This window comes from Vipera ursinii (genome assembly GCF_947247035.1).
Source record: "Vipera ursinii genome assembly, chromosome: 15".
Classification (NCBI taxonomy): domain Eukaryota; kingdom Metazoa; phylum Chordata; class Lepidosauria; order Squamata; family Viperidae; genus Vipera; species Vipera ursinii.
Window position 1 is genome coordinate 2,855,577 of NC_139528.1, and position 10,898 is coordinate 2,866,474.

A 10,898-nucleotide genomic window follows, 5' to 3' on the forward strand; every position below is an offset into this window, starting at 1 on the left:
CTCCTCCTCCTCCTCCTCCTCCTCCCCCCCCCTTGTACACTGATGATGTTGCCTAGCTGGGTCATGAAACGTCTGCAAGAAAGTCACCAAGCTCAGAGAGCACCAAGGACCCCGCAGTCTTCCTCCTCCCTCCTCCTCTCCTTGCTTCTCCCCTCTGCAAACCTTCTGTCACCCAAGATGTTTCCTAGTTGGGTCCTGAAACGTCTGCAAGAAAATCACCAAACTCGGAGAGAGGCAAGGACCTCCCCCCCCACCTCATTTCAACCCCATGCCACAAATATTCTCCTTTATTGATTAACCATCAGGAAGAGATTTAGCCCCCACCGCTGTACCAGCCAAAAGCCACATCCCTGGCCTGGCCTGACTGCATCCTTGCTTTTATTTCTAGTACGTCGCCGATCTCCTGCAGGATCAGAAGAAACCCGTGGTTTGTACCTGCTCCACCGTGGAAGTGCAAGCCGTCCTCTCTGCGCTCCTCACCAGAATCCAGAGATAGTGAGTTTCGTTTGCCTGGATTTTGTGCCTCTCTCAAGGGGTGGGGGTGGGGGAGAAGCAAGAAAGTTAGATCCTGGTGACTGTAATTTTTAGAAGAATAGTTGATTGCAGATAACATCCTGGCCTCTATTGAAGGTTCTCTCTCTTGCAAAGAGAGGTTGGACCTCAGATCCCTCCATCTGTCTGTCTAATCTTTGTCTGTCTGTCTGTCTATCTATCTATCTATCTATCTATCTATCTATCTATCTATCTATCTGTCTATCTATATCATCTTTCTATCATCTATATCCAACGTCTCTTTCTATCATTATCTATCTATCTATCTATCTATCTATCTATCTATCTATCTATCTATCTATCTATCTATCATCTCTCTATCATCTATATCTATCCAACATCTCTATCATTATCTATCATCTATAATCTATCTATCTATCTATCTATCTATCTATCTATCTATCTATCTATCTATCTATCTATCTATCTATCTATCTATCATTACATCAAATTACCTCTATATACAGTATGTATGAATGTACTGTAGTTACCTCTATATCTCTCTATCCATATTTCTATTTGTGATTATCTCTGGTCTCTAATTATCCGTGCTCTAATCTATATCCTGTTTTCTATCGTCTATCTCTTACATCCAATTATCTCTACGTACACCTCCGTATTACTATATAGCTAATTATCTCTATCCATGTTTCTATAATTATCTTTCTATCTAATTATCTTCCATATAATCTATCATTCTCTCTCTCTCTTATCCATCCATCCATCCATCCATCCATCGCCGCTAAACCAACATCTATAATTCAAGGACTCCCTCAAATTATTTGTTTTGATGCCAGGTTTGCAGATCCACTAAGATGCAGCCAACCTTGGGATTTGGGTACCTTTTCCCAGCTCCGGAGCGCCCTCTAGTGGCCATTCCTCATGGTTATCTGCTTAAGACGCCCCCTCCTGGATGTTTTGACGAATCTGCGTTGAATAAGTGAACCAGGAAGTGGCTTATTAGGCGACATGGACCCCCAGTTTCTCCCACTTCAAAGAGGGGAGGGGGTTCCTGCCTCTCCATTGTGACCCTAAATATACAAAAAGACAACTGTGTCTCAAAGCGGCACACACGCCGATGCACGTTGCGTTCCCCCCATACAGGAGGGTCTTTAAATCAAGAGCCCGCCAGCACTTGTGAAGCTCCCCAGAAGCCAAGCCAGGCACCCAGTCTCCTGACACACACACACACACTTTTTTTTCCGTTTCTTTCTCTCTCCAGTTGCAATTGTAATTCCTCCATGCCGCGTCCGGTGAAGGTGGTATCGGTCGGGGGCCAAAGCTATCTCAGCGCCATTTTGAGGTTTTTCGTGAAGCAGCTGGCAAACAAGACGTCGGATTGGCTGAACCACATGAGGTTCCTCATCATCCCTCTAGGTACTAACGTAATCACGGCCGGCGGCTGCTGCTAAGATCAGGGTTGGAGAACAGGGTGATTACAAAAAAAAATTCGCTCTGGGCTGCGTCTTGGATCTGTCGCTTCTCCGAGGCAGCCGATCATTCAAAAACAAGTACTGTCAACGAGAGGAGATGGTTCCGTTGGCCCCAAATCAGAAAATTTCCCTGACTTTTCTCCGATTGCAGGTAGTCCTCACTTACTGACCACAGTGGGGACCAGCAGCTTGGCCGTTCAGCAAAGCAGTTGCACTTACAATCCAAGTCGAGTTTTCCTTTGCTTTGCAGACCCGCGAAGGTCATAAAATGCAAGGCTCGGTGGCAAAAATGACTCTGTCATCCCTGCCGTAACGGCGAACCGTTGCTCAACCAGGTGGTCGCAAAACGAGGACTGAATGCCAAATGTGCATTTGGCTTCAGCTCTCCGCTTTGATCAAGGAATAATTTTTTTCGATCAAGAAATACCCTTTGCAATTTTCTTGTTTTTCTCCATCTCTGCTTACCCTTTCGCTGATAAAACATCCTTGCGTTTCTCCGCCAGGATCTCACCCGGTCGCTAAATACATGGGCTCCGTGGACAGCAGATACAGCAATATGTTTTTAGACACCTCTTGGCGTGACCTCTTCAGCAAAGCTGAACCACCTGCAATAGGTAAGATGAGCTTCTCTTTGCCGAAATCTCTTTTTCATCCCTTTTGCTCCAGTCTCTCCCCACTTGGATTCTTGTTCTGGGAACATTTGAGTCAAATTCAGCCTAGCCCCCCCCCCCCCCAAAATGATTTGGTTGCCTCCCTGAGTCCAGGATGAGTTGCCTCTTACTCTTCTGGGATTTCCCCCTCGCTACTTCCTGTCCCATCAACCTTTGCAGTGAGCTGGGAGCCCGGAAAGGGAAATAGAGGCTCCAGGTTTCCTCTTCCATCAGCCTGACCCGTTCTTTGGGGTTGCTTCTTCCCCAGAGCCCCTGGATGTGGTGGGCCGGATCACCCAGTACGTGAACGGAGCCAACGTCACTCACCAGCTGCCTGTGGCGGAGGCCATGCTGACCTGCAAACACAAATTGTGAGTTCCCCATCAAAGCTTCGGGACGATTCCGGCAACCAAGAGGCTGGTTTCAATACGGGGTATGAATGAATGAATAAATAAATAAATAAAGGGGAGCAACCGGGACCGGTTTGCCAAGTCGGTCAATCAGATCGTTCCACGCTATTGAGCCGGCCGCGCTCTGCAATCGCTCGCTGGTGATCAAGGTGCTGGTGATGACCTATAAAGCCCTACATGGCTTGGGTCCGGATTATCTGAGGGAACACCTGCTGCCGGCATCAACTCCCCATCGTCCTGTGCACTCCCACAGGGAGGGCCTTCTGAGGGTACCGCTGGTAATGGATTGCCGGCGGGTGACTCCCAGAGAGAGGGCCTTCTCTGTGGGGGCGCCTGCCCTTTGGAACCAACTTCCGATGGAACTTAGGACTGCCTCCGACCTCCGCTCATTCCGCCGGGACCTGAAAACTTGGCTCTTTGAGCTGTCGGGCCTAGACCGAGGGGTTTTCATTGGGTTTTAATGTTTTAACTTTTTTAAAAATTTGGGCTTTAAATTTAATTAATTGTTTTAATTTTTTTTTAACTTTTGTATGGTATGATTTTAATTGCCCTGTAAACCGCCCTGAGTCCTACGGGAATAGGGCGGTATATAAGTCAAAATAATAAATAAATAAATAAACAAACAAACAAACTCCTGGAAACTTGGGGCTTTTCCAACTTGGCCCTTCGACGACTTGTGGACTTCAACTCCCAGAGTGCCTCATCCAGGCCATGACTTTTTCATGATTTTTTTTCCCCCTCCCTTTGTTTGCAGCCAAGATGAAGACTCCTATCAGAAGTTTATCCCTTTCATCGGGGTAAGAAAATCTTATCGTCCTTGGCTGCAGGAAGTCCTCGGTTGATGAGCAAACTTTTATTTTATGGGATTTATGGATGGATGGATGGATGGATGGATGGATGGATTCGTTCCTTAATTAATTCAAGCTGCCAGATTTATTTAATCTTCCTTCCTCCTCCTGTTTTTCCCCACAACAAAAAACCGGCAAGGTTGGATGAGGCAGAGAGGGGAAATTGACCCCATAATCACCCAGCCGGACTAGAACTCACCGTCTCCTGGTTTCTCGGCCGCCACCTTCACCGCTATAGCAAACTGGCCCTTTCCTTATTCATTGTTATTTATAGCCATTGGATCGATGAATGCATAAAGCATCGGAGTCCAGCCAAGGTCAGGCTTTTTCCAAAAGCCTCAGCCGCAGTTGATGCCGTAAGAAGAATAACCGAAGAGCTATACATAATTAAAAAAAAAAAGATAAAATCGATCTAACATTTCTGGCGCTGAGGGCTCTGCAGCGCTCAAGTCCCAGGGGCTTTCCGGAAGCTTTGCAATAATTTTTTTTTAATTTTAATAAGTCCACAAGGATAGGGGCTGTTTCCCCCCTGTCGCTTGCACGGTGAACGTGCGCTTTTCCCAAGCTTGTGGTTTGCCCGGGGGAGCGGAAGGTTGGAGTGATAAAACAGAACTGCACTAAATGGTCCCTTGGAGCAACGGAGGACCAGACATTTGCTCTGGGAAGGATTCACAATCTCTGCTTTCTCTTCTCCTCCCCCAGGTGGTTAAGGTGGGGCTTATTGAAGATTCACCCGCAGCAGCAGGTATTTTATTTGAATTCCCTTCCCTTCCCATCTGTTCTATTCCAGTCTAGTCTAGTTAGTCTATTCCTTATTCTATTCTGTTCTGTTCTGTTCCGTTCTGTTCTGTTCTATTCCATTCCATTCCATTTTTTCTCTTTCTCTTTCTGTTTCTCTTTTTTTCTCATTCTATTCTATTCTAATTCTATTCAATTCCATTCCATATTTTCTCTTTCTCTTTCTGTTCTATTCTATTCCATTCCATTCCATTGCATTCCATTCCATATTTTCTCATTCTATTCTATTCTATTCTATTCTATTCTATTCTATTCTATTCTATTCTATTCTATTCTATTCTATTCTTCTGTTCTGTTCCTTATTTCTATTCTATTCTCTATTTATTCTATTCTATATTCTATTCTCTATTTATTCTATTCTATATTATATTCTATTCTATTCTCTATTTATTCTATTCTATATTATATTCTATTCTATTCTATTCTCTATTTATTCTATTCTATATTATATTCTATTCTCTATTGTTTATTCTATTCTATTCTATTCTATTCTATTCTATTCTATTCTATTCTATTCTATTCTATTCTATTCTATTCTATTCTATTCTATTCTATATTTTCTCTTTCTCTTTCTATTCTGTTCTGTTCTATTCTTATTCTTATTCTGTATTTCTGTTCCATTCCATTCCATTCCATTTTTTCCTATTCTGTTCCATTTCTCTGTCCTCTATTTTTTTTATTACTTTTTAAGTTTTTATCCTGCCTTTTTATTTTTACAAGACTGTCCTCCCCCAAGCGCCCCTTGTATCCAAATATCCTTGGCTTCCTCAATCTCCCTTTTCTCGCGACGATGACGTCCGTTGTTTCCTAGCAAACAAGCTGGCCCGTCTTGCTAAAGGGGGGGGGGGGGGGAAAGCGGGAAACAAGAGACCTTTATGGCATTTTACGCTTTCTGGGGTATAAAGACGGCTGGTGTCAGCTGTGGAATTCTGGGAATTGAAGTCCACATCCCCTTCCAAGCTGAGATGCCTGAGAATGGCAGGGAATCTTGTCCCACCCCTCCCGCCCCCAGCATCCCTGGGACAGTGTCTTCATCCCTCCCTTCCTTTGCAGGCGAGGGGGACGATTCTCCCGTCATCAGCCTCGCCGTCCCCTCCACCTCCCCACCTTCAACCTCGGGCCTAGCCAAGGACGTCTCTGCCACTCCCCCGTCCTCCCCCTCAATGACCAGCGGCTTGGCTGTGGTGGGGTAAGTATGGAGACACAAAGCTTTCGGCGTGGTGATGTTCTTTTCTCCGGGTCTCTGTGAAAGACACACACACACACACACACACACACAAACACGCCCCCAGCTGCAGAGCAGGGATCAACCTTCCTGTGCTGCCCCATAGATCTCCCCCGGTAGTCTAGGTTGGATATTAAAAAAAAAGCCCCCCTAAGTCAGGGGTCCCCTTAACCCGCAAACCGTAGACCGGCAGCGGTCCACAGCGTACCAGCAAGCTGATCATTGGTTGCAAGTCGTAAGTCGGGGACCGCCCGTAAAGTTGACGGCGGGGCAGGCACACACACACACCCCCCGAGCAGACAGGCTGAAGCTCTTAACTTTCTTGCCAAGCCAACCTCGCACGTCTGAACGCACACATCTCCCGCTGTCTCTTTTCCAGCCTGAGAAGTTACGGCGGTTCCTTTGTGAATCTCTTTCTCTGCCCGTTATACAGCTGTGGGCTAGGCTCCCTCTTATCTGATCCTTCCTTAGGCAGCATCCTATCCCCCCACCTCCCAAGGTCAGTGCCGTCCCCGTGAACGCTTGGCGAGCAGCTTCCTGTTCCCGGCAGGAAGTCACCCTCAAGTTGGCCGTACTCCCAGGCTTGGCCCTCCTTGGGGGTCCTGGAGGTTTCCATCCCACCCCCCCGGCTCGAGGCTTCCTCCTCCATTTCTCTTCCGCTCGTGAGAAGGTTCCTCCCGGCTTGATGTCGGGGTGTTTTTGTGTTTTTTTTACCGAGGGAGGCGGGGGCCCGCGCCTGGCGGTGCCGGATCGACTCACCCGCCCCGCTTCTTTCTTCCTTCTTCTTCTTCTCCTCCTTCCGGATCCCAGGTCTCCCAGCAGCCCTTACAGCGATGTGATTGGCCTGCAGGTGGATTACTGGCTGGCTCAAGCGGCGGAGAAGAAGAAGGAAGGGGAGAAGAAGGACAGCAGCTCCAAGAACACCCTGAAGAGCGTCTTCCGCTCCGTCCAAGTCTCCCGGCTGCCCAACAGCGGGGAGACCCAGCCGCCGGGCACCATGGCCATGACCGTGGTCACCAAGGAGAAGAATAAGAAGGGTAAGGAAAGCTCTCTCCAGCCCAGGCTCCTTGAGGACTAGCCTCATGCGGCCCTGGGTCCAGAGGAGCCACCACCTCCTCCCTTGCTTTCCAGCCGGACCGAGTTTTTCCCCAACTGGGGCGGGGGGCTGTCTCCTCTTTCTCCTTCTAGTGCCCACCATCTTCCTGAGCAAGAAACCCAAAGAGATCGATTCCAAGAGTCAAATGATTGACGGCATCAGCCGGCTGATCTGCTCGGCCAAACAGCAGCAGACCATGTTAAAAGGTAAGGCCCGCGGGGGGGGGCTTTTTGGGGGTGGGTGGGGGGAAGAGTGGGACTCGTGAGAGTCCCCCTGGAGAAGGGTTTCCAGGCGGAGGAGACCTAGAGCAGAGCAAGGAGCACTTGAGGCAGTGAACATCCCTCTTCCTCTTCCTCCTCTCCTCTTTACCCACAGCAGCCCTGTGAAATGGGCTGGTCTGAGAAAGGCCCAAAGTCGGCCAGCCGGTTTTCAGGCCTAGGGTGGAATTAGAACCCATCACCTCCCAGTGATTAATCCAAAGCCACCCGGCCGGCTTTCCTGTCTAAGGCGGGACTAGAACTCACCGCCTCCTGCTGATTGGTGCAAAGTCGGCCAGCCGGCTTTCCTGCCTAGGGCGTGACTAGAACTCACCGCCTCCTGCTGATTGGTGCAAAGTCGGCCAGCCAGCTTTTCATGTCTAAGGCGAGACTAGAACTCACCGCCTCCTGCTGATTGGTGCAAAGTCGGCCAGCCGGCTTTCCTGCCTAGGGCGGGACTAGAACTCGCCGCCTCCTGCTGATTGGTGCAAAGTTGGCCAGCCAGCATTTCATGTCTAAGGTGAGACTAGAACTCACCGCCTCCTGCCGATTGGCGCAAAGTCAGCCAGCCGGCTTTCACGCCTAGGGCGAGACTAGAATTCCCCGTCTCCTGCTTTCTAGCCCAGTGCCTCCCCCTCTCCCCCTCGGACAAAGCTGGTTCTCTCGATATAAGTCCAGTTTCAGACAAGGCCGCTGACCCCACTGACCAAGCCCCGCCCCTCCCTCGTTTCCGCAGTTTCCATCGATGGCGTGGAATGGAGCGACATCAAGTTCTTTCAGCTGGCCGCCCAGTGGCCCACCCACGTCAAGCACTTCCCGGTGGGACTTTTTGGCACCAAGCCAGCCTGAAAAAAAAAGAGGGGCAGGCAGACGCCATCCCGCCCCCTCCTGGTCCCCCCCGCCCCGCCGTGGCATCGTGGCGCCCCCCCCGTTCCATCCGTACCGTCCGCCGGCTGAGGACTGCGCTGCGCTCAACTTCACCCGTGTCGCGTTCGTGTGTCTTGATTGGGCTTTGCTGGAGGGTGGTGGGTGGGAGGGTTAGGGATGGGGAGGGGTCCAAACCCCCAAATAGAGGGGTTTGTTTTTTTCATCCAGCCAAGGACCTGGCCCCGTCGGCTGCTTTTACGATGCATACCGCCACATCGTGCCGTGGGCCTCCAGCCTCTCATCTGTGCCACTCGAGAACCGATTCTTCTGATCACTCCCACCCCATCGGACCCCCACCCCACCCCCCACGCCTCTTCGTTGAGCTGGCTTGGCACCGGCACGGTGCCGGAGTCTTCCGAAAGAGCCTGTCGCCCAACCGGTGGTCCGTGGGAATCTGCTTTCTTCACCGCCTCCTGTCCCAGTCTCCGGTTGAGCCGTCTGACAATCCGGAGGTGCTTTGCAAATTTTCGACTCGTCGTTCCGGCTTTTCTCGAAGCACAACGTGGCAAAGCTGCCCGGGGGCTGTTAGCAGGGGACACCCTTCTCCGTCACTCCACCAGGTCGGGTAGAGTGGGAGGAACATTCCTTCCTTGTGAGGACCATCCTCTTCCTGGGCTAGCTCCACACCTCCAACCCTCCTCATTGTGGCAACTTTACTCTTCAACCACGGAAAGTGGTGGAGACGACCCCCATGGAAGGTGGGACGAGAAGGATTCTTCTCCTATTCTGGCTCGGCCTGCTAACCCACCGTCTCTTAAGAGTGTCACAGGGGCATCCCATAATGCCAAGTGCGAAGACCCCAACCCAAACCTCTTCCCTTCTCTTGCGCCGTTCTTGTAAACGTGGTCTCGCCGTGGCAGCCATCCCAGCATATCTGCACCCGTTTGCACCGTGGCACCCCAGCCTCAATCCTGTCCCGTTTTTTTTTGTTTTTTCAACAAAAGAAAACATCAATTGAGCTTTTTTTCCCCCAATGAAAGAAAACACGATCAATTGAGGATTTGCAAAAAAATAAAAATAAATTTAAAAAAAGCACCCAAACAAACTCCGGGCGGGATTCCCACAGTCCCGAAGCCTGTTGGATTTCCTTCGCTCAAAGTCCTTGATTTTGGAAAGGAGAAAAACGGATTTTGCAACGAGAATGTGGCGTACCAGCCCGGCAAATTAAAATAAAGAGATCGCTCTACAGCTTTAAAAGCAGAGCTCTTTCTGTGGTGTAAATCTGAACCGATCCGGTGAGACGTCTTCATGACCTCGATCCGATCCGTTTCTTCCCACCCCAGCCTTTTTTTTTAATCTTCCCTTTCACGCTCCTCTAAAAAGCTGGAATTCCAGGAGATAAAGAGATGCTATCTTAACTTTCCTACACCCCCCCTTTTCCCCCCCCTGCCCTTTTGGCAAGCTCAGACCTCTTCATCCCAGTTTAATCAGCAATAAAATAAAATTGTTTCAGTACCCCCACGCCGCGTGGGCTTTGCCCCCAAAAGGGAGGATGCAGTTGGCTGTCAATCTTTCCGACGGTCCCCTTCTTTTTCTTCCCGCCCTTACGAGAGAGTCCCCAAGTTTTGGATTAAAAGGAAAAATAATTGAGAATGAAAGGCAACCAGCCCACGGCGACTTTTTAACTCCGGTTAGCAAGATCCCCTTTAAAATCTTGAAGGGATCAGCCAGCTCAGGAGAAGATCTCATCCCTCTGGTTTTAAGTCTCGGTGTGTCGGCAATGCTCATAGCTCTGAATTTTTATTTATTTTTTTTCCCCTCTCTCCCTGATTTTGGGCTCCTTGGGTGGAGAGTTTTCCTACCTGTCTCTCCGAACACCCCTGCAGTGCGGGCTTTCAGTGCCAAGGGGACGATGAGGCATCCGTGCCATCCAAGGGACAACCCTCCCACCCTCTAGAGCGGAGGACTTAATAATTAAGCACAATTCTGAATGTTCCTGCCGCTCCAGAGGAAAACCCGAGGTGACTCACTGCTTTGGGGCCTCAGAAGACCATCTTAATGGGAGAAAGCTGGAGATCTTCTCCTGCTTTGCCGTGGAACGGAGGTCAGAGGTGGGGTTTGGTCCTACAGGTGAGCACGGTGACCAGGCCTCTTTCTGCAAAAGGCGCTCAAAACAAACGGGGACCCTCCCTGAAAAGACCCCTGTTTTTGGGGTGCGGCTAGCTCCTGGTTGCCCACCATGAAAACGTCCCCTCCCTTTTCCTTCCTCACCGCCACGCCAACCCCCCCCCCCTCCCGTCATGACTGTTACAGTGACTCCATGGAAGGACCAGCCGGTGTTCCTCCTATACCAGGGGTAGGCAACCTTGGCTCTTTTATGACTCGTGGACTTCAACTCCCAGAATTCCTGAGCCAGCTGGCTCAGGAATTCTGGGAGTTGAAGTCCACGAGTCATAAAAGAGCCAAGGTTGCCTACCCCTGTCCTATACGCTGTGTAGAATTTGCACATCCTTGATTTGACGGTCGGTATTTCCACGTGGTCTGTTATCTGGGCTACTGTACATACGTAAACATGACTTTTTGTATATAATTTTTCTTTTTTTTTTTGTAACTGCTGGTTCTCCCCTTCGTTCGGAATGCAAACCTGAAGCTTCTTCCTCCCCATCCCCCCCCCCCACTTTACACCCCTCTTTCCCGCCCCCCCCCAACGATCCATATTCAGATTTTTCCGGGTTCGTATGAGTTTTATGCATTTTATTCTT

General features: G+C 49.6%; 1 protein-coding gene across 6 annotated transcripts in view; it reads left to right on the plus strand.

The window, feature by feature from the left end:
* The window catches only part of PACS1 (phosphofurin acidic cluster sorting protein 1), a 37,561-nt gene extending 29,341 nt beyond the window's left edge, over positions 1–8,220 (plus strand). For 5 of the 6 annotated variants that reach the window (XM_083374364.1, XM_083374365.1, XM_083374367.1 and 2 more), the window contains exons 15-24: positions 389–495; positions 1,775–1,929; positions 2,489–2,599; positions 2,904–3,006; positions 3,800–3,842; positions 4,596–4,638; positions 5,745–5,880; positions 6,727–6,953; positions 7,105–7,218; positions 8,006–8,220. In XM_083374364.1, coding sequence (XP_083230490.1) covers positions 389–495; positions 1,775–1,929; positions 2,489–2,599; positions 2,904–3,006; positions 3,800–3,842; positions 4,596–4,638; positions 5,745–5,880; positions 6,727–6,953; positions 7,105–7,218; positions 8,006–8,118 — 1,152 coding nt within the window. In that variant the 3' untranslated portion in view covers positions 8,119–8,220. Of the gene's footprint in view, positions 1–388; positions 496–1,774; positions 1,930–2,488; positions 2,600–2,903; positions 3,007–3,799; positions 3,843–4,595; positions 4,639–5,744; positions 5,881–6,295; positions 6,676–6,726; positions 6,954–7,104; positions 7,219–8,005 lie in introns of those variants that run through there. The other variant, XM_083374366.1, reaches the window with a different exon arrangement.
* The last annotated feature ends 2,678 nt before the right edge of the window (positions 8,221–10,898 follow it).